Source organism: Plecotus auritus (assembly GCF_963455305.1).
Source record: "Plecotus auritus genome assembly, chromosome: 7".
In the NCBI taxonomy this organism is placed as follows: domain Eukaryota; kingdom Metazoa; phylum Chordata; class Mammalia; order Chiroptera; family Vespertilionidae; genus Plecotus; species Plecotus auritus.
The window spans coordinates 54,313,450-54,333,058 of NC_137774.1; the positions used below are offsets into that span (position 1 = coordinate 54,313,450).

Genomic DNA, 19,609 nt, shown 5'->3' on the forward strand with positions numbered 1-19,609 from the left:
GTATTTTAATAAATGCTGCCTTTGTAATTATTCCAAGTGCCTGGCTGGTGTGCTCAGTGGTTGAGCATCGACCTGGAGGTCACAGTTCAATTCCGGGGCAGGGCAGGGCATGTGCCTGGGGTGGCGGGCTTGACCCATCATTGATGTTTCTGTCTTTCACTCTCCCTTCCTCTCTTTGAAGTAAATTAAAAATTTTTTTAAAATAGAGGGAAGGTGAATAACGAAGTGAGTCTGGAGAGGTGTGAGGTGGTCTGTGGGGTGTGCGGTGGTGGTTTGGAAAAGCCTTGAAAGCCAGGAGAAGAGCTTGGGTTGATGCAGCGGGTACTGGAGAATCATGCAGGCATGGCATTTAGGAAATGTGGCAGACAGATTGGCGAAGTGGTGCTAGTGGGTGGGGCCATAAGACACATGCCTGAGCTGGCAGGATGGCCGTGCAGCATTCTCCACTGGAGACCTCAGTTTTATCCTCTGTAACATGGGTACAAGGAGAGAGACCCACCCCCAGGGCTGCCCAGAGACTCCCCCAGGGCGTGCCTGTGCCTGTGCCTGTGCCTGGGGTCCCACCCCTCCTGGGTGACATAGCTCTACTTCCTGTTTCTCCCTGTCAGGGGAGTTTCAGTCTCAGCTTCAAAAGAACAAACCCGCCCTCAAAACAAAGGAAGACAGTCCTGACTGCCGAGGAAGCAGGAAGCTGCCGCCTGCTCAGAGTCCAGCTGCTGGGGACCAGGGGCAGCAGGATGGAGTCCGTGGCCCTGTACAGTTTCCAGGCCACAGAGAGTGATGAACTGGCCTTCAACAAGGGGGACACACTCAAGGTAGGGTGCTCAGAATGGGCCGAGTGGGCCCCACATGGGACAGGGAGGCTAAGAACCAGGGTCCCAGGACAGTCCCCCCGAAAGAGTCCATCCATTCTTTGGAGGCCAGGCCCAGCTTCTCCAGTTACCGGGACAAGCCATCTAGGAAGTGGGAGGTTGTTATGACCCACCTCCTGTGGGGCCATGGGGAGGGGCCAAGGAGACATTAGCATGGTGTCTGGCAGGGGTTTCCCAGGGAAGAATTTGAGAAGTCAGTTGCCAAAACGAGAGGCGGGTGGGGTGGGGTAGGGAGCGAAGGGGGAGAGGAGGAAGTCCTGGGAGAGGAATGAGTGCACGCTGACCTGTGGGTGAAGAGCTGTGATTTCGGTGTTGAGAACCAGCTCCCAGCAGCCAGGAGAAAGGGGGAGGGTCCCACCACTGCCATTGCGTCTTGTCTGGGCCTTTGTAAGGAATGCCTGCCTTCCAGGGCGGGCCGGGCAGAGGGGTCTATGGGCTCTCTCTCTGGAAATGTCTTGGCTCCTCAGACTGCTCAGGCGCTGGGTTCAGGAGTGGCTGTGCCAGGAGGCAGGTGCCGAGCTGCCATGCCCCTCCTGGCCGAGTCTCCCCCACCACCACCACCCCCTCCCCACAGCAATGGCCATTTGACCATATGTCTCGCCCTCTGAGCCCTGGGCCTACTCTTGGCCCAGAGCTTTAAGCGCACCCTGTGGCCACCCTGCTGTCGCCAACCCAGATCAGCAGTGTGCCCGTGTCCCGCTTCAGCTGCCCAGGTGGGAGGCTGGGTGCCTCCCCCACCAATGACTAAGCTGAGGCACAGGGTGGTGACATGACTTGCTTAGAATGAGGTCCAATTTGAACGCGTGTCCTTTGACTCTAGGAACCGTCTGTCCCTGAGGCTGAAGGACTGGTGGGAGGTTGATGCTTCGCAAAAGGAACCACATCCCCTTGAGGACCTACAAGCCCTCCCTATGCCAGAGTGCGGGTTCCTAGGTACACCTGCGCGGCTGGCTGGAGGCCCAGGGGCGTGTGGCCCGATGGGGATGAAGGCAGGCCGGGCACAGGGCTGCTGAGGCCCTGTCTGTGAGAGCCACAGCGAGGCCTGGCTTGCCAACCTAAGCCTAGATGTGAGGAAAGAGGACTGGGGCTCAGGGTGAATGGCCAGCAGTGGAGAGGGTGGATCAGGTGTTCCCAAGGCCATTGTAAAGACTGTAACATCCCCACGGCCCCTGCCTCCCAGATTCCTGTGCCCACCTTTCCTACCCCAAGATGAGTCATTTCCCACTAACCTTTGCTAAAGCGTTAGCCAATTCCTGGTGTATTTGCTTCTATTAGAGATGCTGGCTGCTGAGGATGGAGTGAGCTCATGAGGGCAGGATCACACTGGAGCCGCAGGGCATAGAACTGCCTGGCACACAGCAGGCTGTCAATAAGACAAGAGAAATGTCGAAGGAAGGAAGGGAAGAAGGAAGGAAGGAAGGAAGGAAGGAAGGAAGGAAGGAAGAATGGAAGGAAGGAAGGAAGAATGGAAGGGAGGGACAGAAGGAAGGACGGACAGAAGGGAGGGAGGGAGGGAGGGAGGGAAGAAGGACTAAGTGTTAGCAGACACTGGGGAGCCTTCCAGTGGGACATACCCCCCTCCCCCATGGGTGGAGACCAAGGAAGAAGCCTTTAAGCTCAAAAAATGGTGAAGGAATGAATGTCGAGCAATTCTGTTCTGGTTTATTGAGATTTAATTGGCATATAAGGTTGTGCTTGTTTAGCTGTGCAGCATAGGACTTGTCACACGTCAGTATGTGCAACGTCGCCACAGTGAGCTACGGAGGTAAGGTTCATCGCCTCACCAGCTACCCGGTTTCCTTTTGAGGACTTTTAAGATCTACTCTCCTCGCAGCTTTCAAACATGCAACAGTGTTATTAGCTGTGTCTCCATGCTGCACGTTACATCTCATCACTTATTTATCTTAAACTGGAATGTGTACCTTTGACCCCTTACACCCCACCCCACCCTCACCCCTCGTCTGGCAACCAGCAGTGTGCTCTGTGTTGAGCTCCTGAGCACCGGCTCGCTCCAGGCACTGTTGTGTGTGCGGAGGACACAGCAACAAGCACAGCAGAGCCCTTGCCCTCTTGGGCCTGACAGTCCAGAGGCTCCTGGCCCCGAAGGTCTAGTGGGTTGAGGAGTCGACACGGGAGAGGGATGCACAGCAAGCACACTGTGAGAGGTGGCGCCTGCGTGAGACCTGAAGGATGAGCAGGAAACAGCGTGCAAGCGGCTGGGGCTCTGGCTGGGGAGCACCTGGAGCCAGGCCAGGAGGCAGGACCCTGCTCACATGTTGGAAGGATTGAAAGGCTGGTCTGTGGCTGAAGATAGTGAGCGAGAAGGAGGTCGATGAGGTGTGGCGGCAGGCAGGAGGCAGGAGTGGGGTTGGATTTTTCTGTGAAGGTGAGCTATACTCACGAAGGGCTTCCTCAGTGATGTTTTAAAAGATAACAAAGCCCTGAAGGGTCCCAGGTTCCGTTCCAGGCAAGGGCAGGTGCGGGGCACATGAGGGAGGCACCCGATCGATGTTTCTCTCTCACATCCACGTTTCTCTTACTCTGTCTCTAAAAATCCATATTGATACGTTATTATTAACTAAGATCATATTCAGAGTTTTTGCATTCATTCTTATTTTTATAACATGTTGTCTTCAATACTATTTATCTTGACTCCTGAGATGTTTGGAGCTCCCTTAATTTTGCTCCTGAGGTGCCTCACCCACCTTGCACTAGTCGGGCCGCTTTTTGTGACTATAAAAATGTGACTGTCCCGCTTCCTCTCCTGGGTGGCCCAGCGGGGGAGCTTGGTGGCCCTTTCCGAGCAGCGAGCAGCGCTGGGCGGGCACTGGCCCTGAGACCTGGCCCTTTCACCCATCCAACCGGCTTCCTGAGCGCGCGGCGTGGACCAGGCCCTGCATAGCAGTGCCCACCGTCCTGCCCCCCAGCCTCCAGGAGCCAGTGAGCAAATCTGTGCCCTTGTCTTGGAGAAAAACTTGGTGGCATGCTGCCCCGCCTGAACAAAGGGCCACAAACGCTCCCCCAGAGCAAAGACCCCCTCCTCGATGGGCCGGCATTTCTGGAGGCATGGTGCCTGCTGCTCCTGGCTGGAGGAGGGTGTGGGTGGTGACTGCACCCCCATATCTCCAAGGATAACCTGGTCTCCAAGACCCAGACTCGAGGAGCCTAGGGCCACCTTGGCATTTCCATGGTGAAGGCCAGTGGCACCTGGGTCCCTCCAGGCAACCCTGCCTGCCTGCTGCCCCATAGCCATTCCCCACAGCCTCAGGCCCAAACCCTCAGAACTGTCTCAGTTGCTCCCTGTTCATTGCATATCCACCCACTTCAGGGCCTCTGCACCGCTGGCTGCTCCCTCTGCCCCGGCTGGCTGCTCCCTCTGCCCTGCACACTGTCGCCCACATCTCTCCACGTCCGGTGCCTGTAATCAGGGTCTCAGGGAGGTGTTTCTCGGCCACCCCATCTGACCTCTGTTGCAAACCTCCCTGCCCCAGCCCAGCGCCTCAGCTATGGTATCCTGTTGTTCCCAGACCACCTACTGCTACATTCTTCCCGCGTTGACTTGTTTCCTTCCTTTTTAAACATTTTTTTCCTTTTTATTGACTTTATTGGGGTGGAACTGTTTCAGGTTTCAGGTCACAACTCGGCAGCACATCATCTGCACACTGTACTGTGCTCACCAGCCCAAGGCAAGCTCCGGTCCACCACCACTTATAGGCCCTCTACCCGCCTCCCCCTCCCGCCCCCCCCCCCCCCCCCGCCCGCCACATGCCTTCCTTCCTTTCTTATTATGACCTTTACCCACCAGAAGGTAAGCTCCTGTTCCCTGCTGTGTTGCTAGAGCTTAGCACAGTGCCAGGCACACAGTGAGTGCTCAGGAAACAGCAGATGAGCAGACAGCATCTTTCTGTTAGGAAAGGCGAGCAGGAGGGGAACGAGCTGGTGAGAACCCAACCCAGGCAGATAGCAGGTGCCCAGGCACAGGAGTAGACCTGCACCCTGGGAGGAGGGCCCTGCAGGGCGAGGCTCAGGGGAAGGCAGGTCGCACCAGGCAGGAATGCCATGTCTCTGAGAGTCTAGGGCTTCTGAACCACATTAACAGTAAGAATTCAGCTGCTGTACACAATGAGAACATCTCTGGATCCTCAGAATGAAGATAATAGGAAAGTAAAACAAGATAGCGATTGGATTAACTATATTACATTCACACGTCTGCGGGACTTGGCGTTCACAAGGCACTGCCATGCTTGGTGCAGGCCACAGCCGCACCCACTCCCCAGGTGATGAAATAGGCAGCGGTGGTGAGGCGGGGCAGACAGCAGGCTAGAGCCCCAGGCTCCAGGGCATCTTCCTGGAATCTGTGGCTTTAATTTTCTAATAAATTGGAAGAATTGTTTTGTTTTGTTTTCAGCAAAAGTTTTCCTGAGTCAGCCACCTGCTTCCGTCTGTCCCTGGGCTGCTGATCCTGCCCCGGCTGCAGGACAGGAAGGAAGAACTCACAGCACCCGGGGCAGACGAGAGTGCCTGATGGTGTGGGTCAGGCTTGGGCCTGGGCCCCAGGAAGTCCATCCCAGCTCCTCTTGGAAGATCACTTGTCTGAGTGGCTGCCTCAGGCAGCCTGGCCAGCCTCTGCTCTGGCAGTGCCCCTACTGGGGATGCTGCTCTCTGCCCAGTATTTCCACTCAGCAAATGTCCCCACTAGGACCCAGCCACGTGGGGCCTGCTGCAGGACTAGCAGGAGAGACCCCTTCCCAGGCTTGGGTCCGAGACAAAGTGGAAGGTAGAGTGAGAGTAAAACCTGGTGAGCAGGGTCTCCCTTAAACAAGCTGAGCTGGACCCCAGGCCCGGAGTCCTGGCTGCTGTGTGGCTCTGCCTCGCCCCTCCGGCCTCGCCCCGCTGCGGCCTGGCTCACCCCCTCGGGGGCTGTTTCCCCATCTGTGAAGTAGCCCTGGGTGATGCTGACCTCAGAGGGTTGTATGAAAATCAGGGCGATGCATGGAAAGCTTGCCCAGAGAAGGGAGGAGGGAGCCCCACGCTTCATGCTGGGGCTCTGCAGGCCTGGCCTGCGGGTCCCACAGGCACTTGACTGCTCACCCGCAGTGACTCCCACCGGACTCGGCTGTTTCGGTTCCTCTCAGCCACCTGTGGGGTGCAGGGGCCTCGTGCTGTGAGCGAGGAGCCCGTGACCCGAGCAGGCCAGGCCTCAGCCTCACCCAGCCCAGAGGTCTCCTTTCCCTGCTCCCACAGCCTGAATGCCACCGCCTCCTGCTGAGTGGTCACCCCTGAATCAGACTATGAGGGCGGTGTAAGTGCAGATGACTCGAGGGGGCCCCCGGGCGCGGAGCCCGGGCTGGGGCTCCCTGGCCTCCCCGAGGACTCTGACCTGCCCTGGGCTTAGTGCTGGGTGTGAATGCTGTGGGATCCTGCGCTCGAGGCCAACCCAGGAGCCCAGGCTGCTGGGGTCTGGGTGCCAGAGCCTGAGCCCAGCTGCAACCCCGCCAGGGACGCGGTGCGGTTCCTGGGGACAGGCTGGCCTGGGCTGGGGGTGCAGGACTGAGGTGCCCAGGGCTAACGGTGACGCTGCAGGCTCTGAGCAGGGCCTCGCCCGCAGCGGCTTCTCTCCAGTGGCTGAGTGTTTCTCCTCCTGCAGATCCTGAACATGGAAGACGACCAGAACTGGTACAAGGCTGAGCTCTGGGGCGCCGAGGGGTTCATTCCCAAGAACTACATCCGAGTCAAGCCCCACCCGTGAGTGACCATCGCCCTAGCCCTGCAGCTTCAATGAACACCCCCGCCCCTGGGCAGCCGAATGTCCCCACCTGGCCCAGCTCTGAGAGGTGGGAGTGAGGGCGGCAGGGGAGGGATGGCGGATGTGCCCATTTGGGGCACATGAGAGAGAGTAGGACATTGGCCAAGCAGAACCTGGATCGAGGCCGAATGGGGCTTATGTGTGGGGCCCAGGTATCCCAGGGCCTGGGACCTGCTGGCCCAGGGAGGTCCTAGTCAGGCTCCCACCATGCACCATCCAAGGCCCCGGCCCTGAGAATGGTGGGAGCAGGGCCCAGCCCAGAACAGGCCTCACAGTGGCCAAGACTCTGGAAAGCCCAGCTGCTCACTCAGCCATTCGCCAAGTCCTAGCCGCGGCCAGGGCCTCGCCTGGACAGCGGACGGCGCTGGAGACATGATGAGCTGCTGGGGCCGGGCAGCCGGACCTGTGGGGCCAGGACAGAAAGCACGGGAGGCGGCAGGCAGCACTGAGCAGCCCCCAGAGGAGGCATCTGGGGAGAAGTGCAGTGAGCGAGGCTTCGAGGGCCGCGGAGGAGTTAGCTCAGTGGAAAAAGAGAAAGACAGTCTGGAGGAAGGCGCAGGAAACTATGAGGGAGAGCGGCGGGGTGGGGGTGGGGAGGGGGCGGGGCAGGAGAGCCACAATGCCTGAGGTCTGAGCAGGGGAGGGACTCAGTCAGCCTTGGAGGCCAGGGGCCCTGCGGGTGGGAGGGGAGGGCTGCAGGGCCGGGGTGGGGCCTAGAGAGTTTCCTCTTCCTCTGTCTCTGAGTTATTTCCAAAACCACCGACACAGCCTCCCGCTTCACGTGCTGGGCCAGGCCCTCCCACCCAGGGCCCTAGCCTGAGCTCCAGCCCCTCCCAGTGCTGCAGCCCCCAGCTGACTCCAGGGCCTGGGTCCAGGGCTGACAATCTTCCTGTCAGTAAAGGGAGAGCCTGAGGGGAGAGATGGTGAGACCCCAACGCAGGGCCAAGAGTAAGCTGCCCAGCCATCCAAGGGCCAACAGAGGACAGGCAGGGTCGTGGCTATGGGCTGGGGAGGTCTCCAGGTAGCAGTGGGACCGGGCAGACCCGAGCCCGAGGCCCACAGCTGCTGAGGAGCCCTGAGCAGGGTGGAAAGCTGGCAAAGGTGTGGCATGGGGCCAGGTCTGTCGGGTAGTGCTGGTGGTTGAGGCAAAAATGCACCAGGGCTGTTGGGGGCGTGGAGTGTTCCAGTCGCAGTAACCCTGGGCTCAGCTCTGGCACTTGTGTCTGGGACAGAGCAGGAAAGGGGTTCAGCCCACAACCCAACCAAGGCCATGCCCAGTTTTGTCCTTGGCTAACCGCAGCCTTGCCCTGGCCCCAAAACAGCAGTGGGGAAACTCCAGCTCTGGGCCTGACCCAGCCCATCAGGCCCCAGGGTGTGTGGAGGGCGGTGCGGAGGGGGCCAGGTTCCCCTAAAGCCCTGTGCCTCCACCAGGCCCACTTTTCCCTGAGCACCCAGCATCATGCACACCTGCCCAGGGTTCCCAAGGAGAACTGCCCAGAGGAAGGGCATGCCCTGCGGGGCCTCGAAGTTAGAGCAGAAGTTTGCCAGGGAGGACAGCAGGCAGACCTACTCAAGAGATGCACAGGTGGAGGAGGCACAGGGGGAGGATGCACAAGGGGAGGAGGCACAGGGGGAGGATGCACAAGGGGAGGAGGCACAGGGGGAGGAGGCACAGGGGGAGGAGGCACAGGGGGAGGATGCACAGGTGGAGGAGGCACAGGAGCAGGAGGCACAAGGGGAGGAGGCACAGGGGGAGGATGCACAGGGGCCAGATGCACGGGGGAGGATGCACAGGGGAGGAGGCACAGGGGGAGGAGGCACAGGGGGAGGATGCACAGGGGGAAGAGGCACAGGGGGAGGAGGGAGGCACAGGGGGAGGATGCACAGGGGGAGGAGGCACAGGGGGAGGAGACACAGGGGGAGGATGCACAGGGGGAGGAGGCACAGGGGGAGGATGCACGGGGGGAGGAGGTACAGGGGGAGGAGACACAGGGGGAGGAGGCACAGGGGGAGGATGCACAGGGGGAGGAGGCACAGGGGGAGGAGACACAGGGGGAGGATGCACAGGGGGAGGAGGCACAGGGGGAGGAGGCTCAGGGGGAGGATGCACAGAGGGAGGATGCACAGGGGGAGGTTGCACGGGGGAGGATGCACAGGGGGAGGAGGCACAGGGGGAGGAGGCACAGGGGGAGGAGGCACAGAGGGAGGATGCACAGGGGGAGGATGCACAGGGGGAGGAGGCACAGGGGGAGGAGGCACAGAGGGAAGATGCACAGGGGGAGGATGCACGGGGGAGGATGCACAGGGGGAGGAGGCACAGGGGGAGGATGCACAGGGTGAAGGAGGATGCACAGGGGGAAGGAGGGAGGCTCAGGGGGAGGATGCACAGAGGGAGGATGCACAGGGGAAGGATGCACAGAGGGAGGATGCACAGAGGGAGGATGCACAGGGGAAGGATGCACAGAGGGAGGATGCACAGAGGGAGGATGCACAGGGGGAGGAGGCACAGGGGGAGGAGACACAGGGGGAGGAGGCACAGGGGGAGGATGCACAGAGGGAGGAGGCACAGGGGGAGGAGGCACAGAGGGAGGATGCACAGAGGGAGGATGCACAGGGGGAGGAGGCACCAGGGGAGGAGGCACAGGGGGAGGAGGCACAGGGGGAGGAGGCACAGGGGGAGGAGACACAGGGGGAGGATGCACAGGGGGAGGGAGGCACAGGGGGAGGATGCACAGGGGGAGGAGGCACAGGGGGAAAAAGGGAGGCACAGGGGGAGGAGGCACAGGGGGAGGATGCACAGGGGAAGGATGCACAGGGGGACGAGGCACAGAGGGAGGATGCACAGAGGGAGGAGGCACAGGGGGAGGAGGCACAGAGGGAGGATGCACAGAGGGAGGATGCACAGGGGGAGGAGGCACCAGGGGAGGAGGCACAGGGGGAGGAGGCACAGGGGGAGGATGCACAGGGGGAGGGAGGCACAGGGGGAGGAGGCACAGGGGGAGGAGGCACAGGGGGAGGAGGCACAGAGGGAGGATGCACAGGGGGAGGATGCACAGGGGGAGGAGGCACAGGGGGAGGAGGCACAGAGGGAAGATGCACAGGGGGAGGATGCACGGGGGAGGATGCACAGGGGGAGGAGGCACAGGGGGAGGATGCACAGGGTGAAGGAGGATGCACAGGGGGAAGGAGGGAGGCTCAGGGGGAGGATGCACAGGGGGAGGAGGCACAGGGGGAGGATGCACAGGGTGAAGGAGGATGCACAGGGGGAAGGAGGGAGGCTCAGGGGGAGGATGCACAGGGGGAGGAGGCACAGGGGGAGGATGCACAGGGTGAAGGAGGATGCACAGGGGGAAGGAGGGAGGCTCAGGGGGAGGATGCACAGAGGGAGGATGCACAGGGGAAGGATGCACAGAGGGAGGATGCACAGAGGGAGGATGCACAGGGGGAGGATGCACAGGGGGAGGAGGCACAGGGGAAGGATGCACAGAGGGAGGAGGCACAGGGGGAGGATGCACAGGGGAAGGATGCACAGAGGGAGGATGCACAGAGGGAGGATGCACAGGGGGAGGAGGCACAGGGGGAGGATGCACAGGGGGAGGATGCACAGAGGGAGGATGCACTGGGGAGGATGCACAGGGGGAGGATGCACAGGGGAAGGATGCACAGGGGGAGGAGGCACAGGGGGAGGATGCACAGGGGGAGGAGGCACAGGGGGAGGAGGCACAGGGGGAGGATGCACAGGGGGAGGATGCACTGGGGAGGATGCACAGGGGGAGGATGCACAGGGGAAGGATGCATAGGGGGAGGAGGCACAGGGGGAGGATGCACAGGGGGAGGATGCACTGGGGAGGATGCACAGGGGGAGGATGCACAGAGGAAGGATGCACAGGGGGAGGAGGCACAGGGGGAGGATGCACAGGGGAAGGATGCACAGGGGGAGGAGGCACAGGGGGAGGAGGCACAGGGGGAGGATGCACAGGGGGAGGATGCACAGGGGGAGGAGGCACAGGGGGAGGAGGCACAGGGGGAGGAGGCACGGGGGGAGGAGGCACAGGGGGAGGATGCACAGGGGGAGGATGCACTGGGGAGGATGCACAGAGGGAGGATGCACAGAGGGAGGATGCACAGAGGGAGGGAGGCACAGGGGGAGGAGACACAGGGGGAGGATGCACAGGGGGAGGGAGGCACAGGGGGAGGAGACACAGGGGGAGGATGCACAGGGGGAGGGAGGCACAGGGGGAGGATGCACAGGGGGAGGAGGCACAGGGGGAAAAAGGGAGGCACAGGGGGAGGAGGCACAGGGGGAGGATGCACAGGGGAAGGATGCACAGGGGGACGAGGCACAGAGGGAGGATGCACAGAGGGAGGAGGCACAGGGGGAGGAGGCACAGAGGGAGGATGCACAGAGGGAGGATGCACAGGGGGAGGAGGCACCAGGGGAGGAGGCACAGGGGGAGGAGGCACAGGGGGAGGATGCACAGGGGGAGGGAGGCACAGGGGGAGGAGGCACAGGGGGAGGAGGCACAGGGGGAGGAGACACAGGGGGAGGATGCACAGGGGGAAAAAGGGAGGCACAGGGGGAGGAGGCACAGGGGGAGGAGGCACCAGGGGAGGAGGCACAGGGGGAGGAGGCACCAGGGGAGGAGGCACAGGGGGAGGAGGCACAGGGGGAGGATGCACAGGGGGAGGATGCACAGAGGGAGGATGCACAGGGGGAGGAGGCACAGGGGGAGGAGACACAGGGGGAGGATGCACAGGGGAAGGATGCACAGAGGGAGGATGCACAGGGGGAGGAGGCACAGGGGGAGGATGCACAGGGGGAGGATGCACAGAGGGAGGATGCACAGGGGGAGGAGGCACAGGGGGAGGAGGCACAGGGGGAGGAGGCACCAGGGGAGGAGGCACAGGGGGAGGAGACACAGGGGGAGGATGCACAGGGGGAGGAGACACAGGGGGAGGAGGCACAGGGGGAGGGTCCACAGGGGGAGGAGGCACAGGGGGAGGAGGCACAGGGGGAGGGTCCACGGTGGGAGGAGGCACAGGGGGAGGAGGCACCAGGGGAGGAGGCACAGGGGGAGGAGGCACAGGGGGAGGAGGCACAGGGGGAGGATGCACAGAGGGAGGAGGCACAGGGGGAGGAGGCACAGAGGGAGGATGCACAGAGGGAGGATGCACAGGGGGAGGAGGCACCAGGGGAGGAGGCACAGGGGGAGGAGGCACAGGGGGAGGATGCACAGGGGGAGGGAGGCACAGGGGGAGGAGGCACAGGGGGAGGAGGCACAGGGGGAGGAGACACAGGGGGAGGATGCACAGGGGGAAAAAGGGAGGCACAGGGGGAGGAGGCACAGGGGGAGGAGGCACCAGGGGAGGAGGCACAGGGGGAGGAGGCACCAGGGGAGGAGGCACAGGGGGAGGAGGCACAGGGGGAGGATGCACAGGGGGAGGATGCACAGAGGGAGGAGGCACAGGGGGAGGAGGCACAGGGGGAGGGTCCACAGGGGGAGGAGGCACAGGGGGAGGATGCACAGGGGGAGGATGCACAGGGGGAGGAGGCACAGGGGGAGGATGCACAGGGGGAGGAGGCACAGGGGGAGGAGACACAGGGGGAGGAGGCACAGGGGGAGGAGACACAGGGGGAGGAGGCACAGGGGGAGGATGCACAGGGGGAGGATGCACAGGGGGAGGAGGCACAGGGGGAGGAGGCACAGGGGGAGGATGCACAGGGGGAGGATGCACAGGGGGAGGAGGCGCATTGGGAGGGAGGCACAGGGGGAAGATGCACAGGGGGAGGGAGGCACAGGGGGAGGAGGCACAGGGGGAGGAGGCACAGGGGGAGGAGGCACAGGGGGAGGATGCACAGGGGGAGGATGCACAGGGGGAGGAGGCGCATTGGGAGGGAGGCACAGGGGGAAGATGCACAGGGGGAGGGAGGCACAGGGGGAGGAGACACAGGGGGAGGATGCACAGGGGGAAAAAGGGAGGCACAGGGGGAGGAGGCACAGGGGGAGGAGGCACAGGGGGAGGATGCACAGAGGGAGGATGCACAGGGGGAGGAGGCACAGGGGGAGGAGGCACAGGGGGAGGATGCACAGGGGGAGGATGCACAGGGGGAGGAGGCGCATTGGGAGGGAGGCACAGGGGGAAGATGCACAGGGGGAGGGAGGCACAGGGGGAGGAGACACAGGGGGAGGATGCACAGGGGGAAAAAGGGAGGCACAGGGGGAGGAGGCACAGGGGGAGGATGCACAGGGGGAAAAAGGGAGGCACAAGGGGAGGAGGCACAGGGGGAGGAGGCACAGGGGGAGGAGGCACAGGGGGAGGATGCACAGGGGGAGGATGCACATGGGGAGGAGGCGCATTGGGAGGGAGGCACAGGGGGAAGATGCACAGGGGGAGGGAGGCACAGGGGGAGGAGACACAGGGGGAGGATGCACAGGGGGAAAAAGGGAGGCACAGGGGGAGGAGGCACAGGGGGAGGAGGCACAGGGGGAGGATGCACAGGGGGAGGAGGCACAGGGGGAGGAGGCACAGGGGGAGGATGCACAGGGGGAGGAGGCACATGGGGAGGAGGCACATGGGGAGGGATGCGCAGGGTGAGGGCTGGAGCCGGCTCATGACAGCAGCAGCTGCAGGAAAACCGCGTGCGCAGCAGGCACAGAGAGGCACAGAGAGGTCCAGTGGCTTGTTCAGGTTACTTGGCTGGCTACAGGCAGAGTGGGATTTGCAGCGGGGCTGTGAGCCTGGGCTGTGCTCCCCAGGAAGGGCGGTGGGGGATCCCTTATGAGTAACTGGGGTTGAGGGAGAGTCTAAGGTCAGGGACTTGCTGTGTAACCTGCCAGGGAATCTGTGACCTTCTCTGGGCTCACTTTCCATATCAGTGAGAAGGGGGACTAGGCTAGGTGCCCCTAGTGGAGGAGCAGGCGGTGGAGAGAACAGGCTCTGGGCAGTGAGGAGTGCTTGCTTCTGTCGCCCCAGGGAGGGGCCCCGGACCAGCCGGCTCCCTCTGGTGGGGCAGGGCTGGCCTCCTTGGAAGGTGTGGTTGCAACACCCTTTGAGGGTGGCGGCCGCCCACATGCTGACACCTCCTGTGGGGTTTGTGGGTTCTTTGAAGATACCCAGGCCCTCAGGACACGCCCACGTGGAGCCCTGTGGGCCTGCACATGTGTCCTGCCGAGGCTTCTGGGCAGAGGGTTCCCTTCCTGGCCCCAGGCGGCCTCCATGGTCAGCTCAGCCTCTGGCGGGGGCTTTGACCAGGACCCCCCCCTCCCCCCCGACTCCAGGACCCAGGCTGAGCTCTCCAGGGGGTGTCCTGGCCCTCCACATGCAACAACCACTTCCCTGCCTCTGCTCCCAGGACGCCCACTGTCTGGGGGCAGCACTTGGTTGGCACCTCACTTCTGAGGTTTGGGCTCTTGCGGAGGCAGGGCCTGAGACCCGGGTGAGGCCAGGGCTTGGCTTTGGAGTGGGAAGTGGGCGGGCAGGAGCAGGCAGGGTGAGTTAGTGGGACCAGGGCAGCCCGGAGAGGCTCAGGCTCCCAGGGCATCGGGCAGGGCTGGGGCTGGCTGTTTGTCCACCTGCGCCCTGGTCATCAGCCATCTCTGAGAGTTCCAGGGCTCAGCACACGGGCCGAGTGTGCCAGGCACCAGGGAAAGCCCTCGGGCAGAACCCCAGTGTTTGCAAGCGTAGGGGCACAGGGGACACGAGTGGCGAGTGGGGAGATGGGCAGGACGCGCCAGCCCTGCCGCTACACCTGCCGTCGACCTTGGTGGCCATGGTCCCACCAGGAGACTGGCTGCTCCAGCCATCGTTCCCACCCCTCCCCCAACAATGAGGGGCTGAAACCTGGACTCTCCAAGGATAGGAGCCAGGCAGGCAGGCGTTGGGGTGGGGACAGGAACTGCCTGGAGTCCTGCGGCAGATGGGCAGAAAGAAAAGCTGGATCCCAGCCTTTTACTTCCAGACTCTGAGGGTGGTGGGGGCCTTGCAAGATTCTAAGCATTAATCAGGCACCTTCTGTTTACCCAGTTCTGTTTGGGTAGCAGAAAAGGGACTTGTGCCTGTGAGAAAAGTCCAGGTGGCCACAGTCTGTGCATCTGTGAAATGGGTATAGGGTGAGATCCTTCCTCATCAGATAAAAGCTGCTATTGTTTTTGTCATTGTTTTTATTTTATTTTTTCACTTTTAAGAATATACTATTCAGCCCTAGCCAGTTTGGCTCAGTGGATAGAATGTTGGCCTGCGGACTGAAGGGTCCTGGGTTTGATTCCCGGTCAGGGCACATGCCCGGGTTGCAGGCTCAAACCCAGTGTGGGGTGTGCAGGAGGCAGCCAACCAATGATTCTCTCTCATCACTGATGTTTCTATCTCTCTCTCCCTCTCCCTCTCCCTTTCTCTCTGAAATCAATAAAAAAATATTTACATATATAAAAAAGAGTCTACCATCTAAAACGGAAAAGCTCAGCTGGGGTTGGCTGGGTTTGATATCACTGAGGTTTGATATTTCTGTTTTCCTGATGGTATGTGTTTTCCTGGCCTGGTGGGAAGGGATTGGGCCCGGAAGCCAGAAGGCTGGGATTGGTTCCCAGCTCCTGCCTGCCACAGCACGTAATCTTGGGCTCGTTGCTTTGTCTCTCTGTGCCTCAGGTTCCTCATCTGTAAAATGGGTGCAATGAGATCTCCTGCATTTCGGGACTGCTTTGAGGACGAGTGATGTTGAGCACTGGGCGCAGAGAAGGCGCCGCCCCCCGCCCCGCGCCCCCCCCCCCCCCCCACTGCCTTCACCTGTCCCCTCTCTCTGCAGGTGGTACTCGGGCAGGATTTCCCGGCAGCTGGCAGAAGAGATTCTGATGAGGCGGAACTACCTGGGAGCCTTCCTGATCCGGGAGAGCGAGAGCTCCCCAGGGGAGTTCTCCATCTCTGTGAAGTGAGTTGTGACCTGCAAGGGGGCAAGGCGGGTGGGCAGGGAGGCAGCACCTGAGCTGTGTCCAAGCACCGAACAGGCTTACAGACTGAGGTGGCAGAAATGGCGTCCCTGGAGAGGAGCAGCCCCAGCAAATGCCTGGAAGCAGTGACCATCTGGGGGTTAGGGGAGGACACCCCCTCCAGGGCAGTAAGGATGTGCTTGAAAAGCAGGCTCGGGCCTCCAGTGCCAGGCTAGGGGTCTGGACATTATTCTATGACTAGTAAGGGCCGAAGATTCATCCTCAGGGAGGAAGAAGGTGCAGGTGGCTTATGTGATGGGAACGACTAGGGACAGGAGACACCCAGGCACCAGGGCAGGTCTTCAGGTTGTACTCTGACAGGGTCCTGCTGCTCCTGGGGGGCAGAGGGACTGACCCAGAGCAGGTCTGCCCAGGGCTGGCCGGTAGTGTGTGGTTCTTGACTTGGTGCAGGAAAGAGTTCACACCGTGAGTCCAGGTGACTGCGAGGATGCTTATTGAAGCTGGGGCAATGAGACAAGGAAGGGGTCGGGATGGAAGCAGCAGGAGAGCCTGGGGGGGCTTCTCCGTTCACTAAGGAGTCAGAGAAAAGGGGCCTCGGAGACAGGATCAGATCGGAGGGTGAGCCCGGGATGAGCTGCCGCTGCCCATTGCACCCCTGGTTGCAAGTCTTGTGGGGTCCCGTGGAGTGTAGGAGGTGCCCACCTGAGGGGAAGAGAAAAGCATGGGCGCGCTCCTGAGAGGGAGAGTGCAGGCTGGGTCCCTCTTGGAGTGTTTAAAGGCTGGGCATTTAGGGGAGGTCCCAGGGGAAGTCTCAATAGAATATTCATCAGCTTTCCAGGGGTGTCCCTTCAGGGTCGGGGGTCTCCACTGATTGGTAGGCACCAGGGCAGGGGGTCGTTGGTCATGGCAGCTGCTCCTGGTGCCGCCCACCGGGATTCGCTGCTTTTCTGGGCCTGGAGCTGAAATACAACTGAGGCCTCGCTGTGATCTCTAGGGAGGAGACTTCTGTGTCGCTGTAAATTGCTGGCCAGTTTGCTCAGCTCTCTGTCTCACTTTCCTCCATTTGCTTGCCAAGGAATTTTTCTAGCTCCTTACTATCCTGCCTCTCAACTATATGGGGACATAGCTGAGAGGACGGACTCTGGAGCCAGGCTGCTGGGTTCAGATTCTGGCTCTGCCACTTCCTGGCTGTGTGACTTTGGACAAGCCACTCACCCTCTCTGTGCTTGTTTCCTCACACGTACAGTGAGTTATTGCAGGGATGAACTAAGTCAGTATATCAAGAGCCATTAGAATAGTGCCTGGCATGGAGGCAAGATGGCTGCAGAGGAGTGTCTGGCTTTGAGACAAGGCAGCTCCTCAGGCATGGGGTGGCAGCCAGACCCAAGGCCACATGAGGTGATGGGGGTCCAGGCTGGAAGTTGGGAGCAGGCACAGGAGTGGGGTGGCGGGGTCAGGCCCTGGTGGGTCTCTGTCCTTCCTATCTCCAGTGTCTGTGTGAGAAGGGGAATTTCCCCCTCTTCCCCCTCTTAGTTCTCCCGGCTGGTCAAACAATTAAAATGCATGAGACAGACTATCTGGAGAATAATCAAATTTAGTCACATGTGTACAGATGGGGGCTCCATAAGGAGACGGCACCTGGAGTCAGACGGGGTTTCAGGCTAGCTGCCATCTTGAGCTAAAGAGAAAGGAAAGCTGTGGTTTGGGACTTCACAGGGAGGGAGGAGTTCACGTGGAGATGGAAACCCAAATGCTGGGTGAAGAAATGTCCGCTGGGCCATGGCTACCAGTGGCCCCAAAGGCTCGGTCACAGGGCCTCGCTGAGTCCCTCTGTCGTCACAGCTCCCTCACGTGGAACCAGTTCCCTGCGTGACGCCCACTGCCTGCAGCGGGTCCTCTCTCCATTCTTTTAGGCAAAGGGAACGTCAACGGTTCCCCCTGAGTCTTCTGTTTCTTAAAAATAACAACTCGACATCCCAAAGAGGCACATTTGAGGTGGCAGCCTCGGCCCCTCCCCTGGGCCGGGAGGGTCTAGATGCAGAACCTCGGGGCTAGTCGCTGAGCCACAGGCTGGGCAGAGGCCATGAGAGCCATCCTGGGCTTCCGTCTTGGTAGGTGAGACAGCAAACAGAGGACAGATGAACACGCCTCTCTGAGGCGGCGGCATCTGAGCAAATATCTGAACCAGAAGTGGAGGCTGCCCAGGCCCCAGACAGGAGGACCTGGGTGGAGACACAGGGAGCAGCACGCGCAGAGGCCCTGGGGTGCACAAGGGCTTGGATGCGGGAAACCCCCAGGAGGTGGCGTGACTAGAGCAAGGGAGAACAGGGGCGAGTGAGGAGCGGGGAGGGTGGCCTCGGGCTGAGGTGGGGCTGAGGGAGTGAAAGGGGCGGTGGGAGGTGGCACAGGTCTGTGGGGTGGGAACCACCGGCAAGAGCAATCGCCAGGAGTGTTGAGGGCACGGGCACAGAGTCCACATGGAGCAGGCACCACCATGCCAGCCTTGCCTTCGAGAAAGGTGGCCAGCTGCCTCCAGGCGGGGCTGCTCAGGCTATTGTGTGGCTCATGCCAATGGCGCCATGATTTTCTGAAGGATAAACGGATATGATCTGCTCTGAGTTGACTGAGCGGCTGGGTGAGGGTGCTGGGGCCACGGGAATCTCACGGAAGCAGAGAAAGGCAGCCTTGGACAGGGAGGGTTCGCAGCATCCTTGGCAGCTCCAAACCAGTTACCTCGAGGGCTCCTGTTTGCAGAAAGGGCCCCGCAAACCCTTCCGGGCGCCCCCGGGCCCTGCGGTGGGCACTACTGTGAAGAGCTCGCTCAGCTGGGTCCCCCCATAGCCCACAGCCCGCCGCCCGCTGGCTCCACTCCCCTGCCCTGGGCAGGCTGGCCAGCCCGAGGACAGGAATGGCTTCACCCTCTTCACGCCTCCATTCCCCATGTTAAAAATAGGGGCGCTGTAAGTGGGGGGTACTGTGAGTTCCTGGCCCTGACTCCCTCTCAGGATGGCTGTGGGCTGGAGGCCCGGCTCACCTCCCACTCCCAAGCCCGCCCCCACATTCCCCCTCTCAGTGTGAAGCAGAAATGGTAGTGCCCTGTGCTGGCTGCCCAGGTGGTCTCCTGGGCATGGCGCCGGGCGGCGGACCTTTGAATGGCTCCTGGAATTATCTCCAAAGCCCAAGTCACCCAGCAAAGCAGGGTCACAGGGAAGTCACTGGGCCGGCTTCTGGAGCCTGAGCAGCGGGGAGGTGGGCGGGCCCTCCCAACCCCTACTCCTCTCCACTCTCCCTCCTCCGCTCACAAATCAGGTGGACCTTCCCTCAGTGCCTCCTGCACTGCCCTCTGGCGTCTGTAAATGCAGCCGAGCTGGTGCGTGTGGAGGTTCACACCCACACATCTCAGCCTACTTAGTGTGTGTCAACCAAGGAAGGGCAGGTCAGGGAGGAGTCCAACCCAAGGGGTGGGGGAGGAGTCGGCACTGCCTGGCCCAGGGTGCTCGTGATGAATGAACAAATGGGGAGGGGCGGGGGAATTCAATGACAAGTGCATTCCACATGGTTAAGGAGGAGAGTATGTGCAAAGGCCCGAAGAAGGTGGGCCCAGGAGGCGTGGGCCTAGAGAGCAAGTTGGACCAGGAGACATGGGTAGCGCTAGGGAGCCTGCACCAATGTTGTCAGGGAAAGGGCCTGGGAGCACCCCCAGGAGAAATCCTGGCATATGCCCCAGCACCTCCCCCAGGCTTCCGGGCCGAGACCCCACAGTTAGAACCACAGGAGCTGCCGCCCTGCTGGCCGGTTTGCGCACCCACCAGCCGTGGTGTCCTCCACCCTTGGTTTCGTCCAACTGGGTCAGGGCTCCCAGGTCCTGCTCCCACTCTCGGCCCATCGTCTCTCACGGAGCCTTTTGGTGGTCCTTATAGGATCAGGCAGCGATCAGAGAAGGAAACACACTCAGAGAACCGATGTGGCTAGGACTGTGGGCTTCGGGG

The 19,609-nt window shown here is 61.5% G+C and overlaps 1 protein-coding gene across 1 annotated transcript in view; it reads left to right on the forward strand.

Moving 5' to 3' along the window:
• The first annotated feature begins 660 nt into the window (after window positions 1-660).
• The window catches only part of GRAP (GRB2 related adaptor protein), a 28,961-nt gene continuing 10,012 nt past the window's right edge, over window positions 661-19,609 (forward strand). The window contains exons 1-3 of the mRNA XM_080679966.1: window positions 661-815; window positions 6,520-6,617; window positions 15,479-15,601. Of these exons, the coding sequence (XP_080536092.1) occupies window positions 738-815; window positions 6,520-6,617; window positions 15,479-15,601 (299 nt within the window). The 5' untranslated portion in view covers window positions 661-737. The remainder of the gene's footprint in view (window positions 816-6,519; window positions 6,618-15,478; window positions 15,602-19,609) is intronic.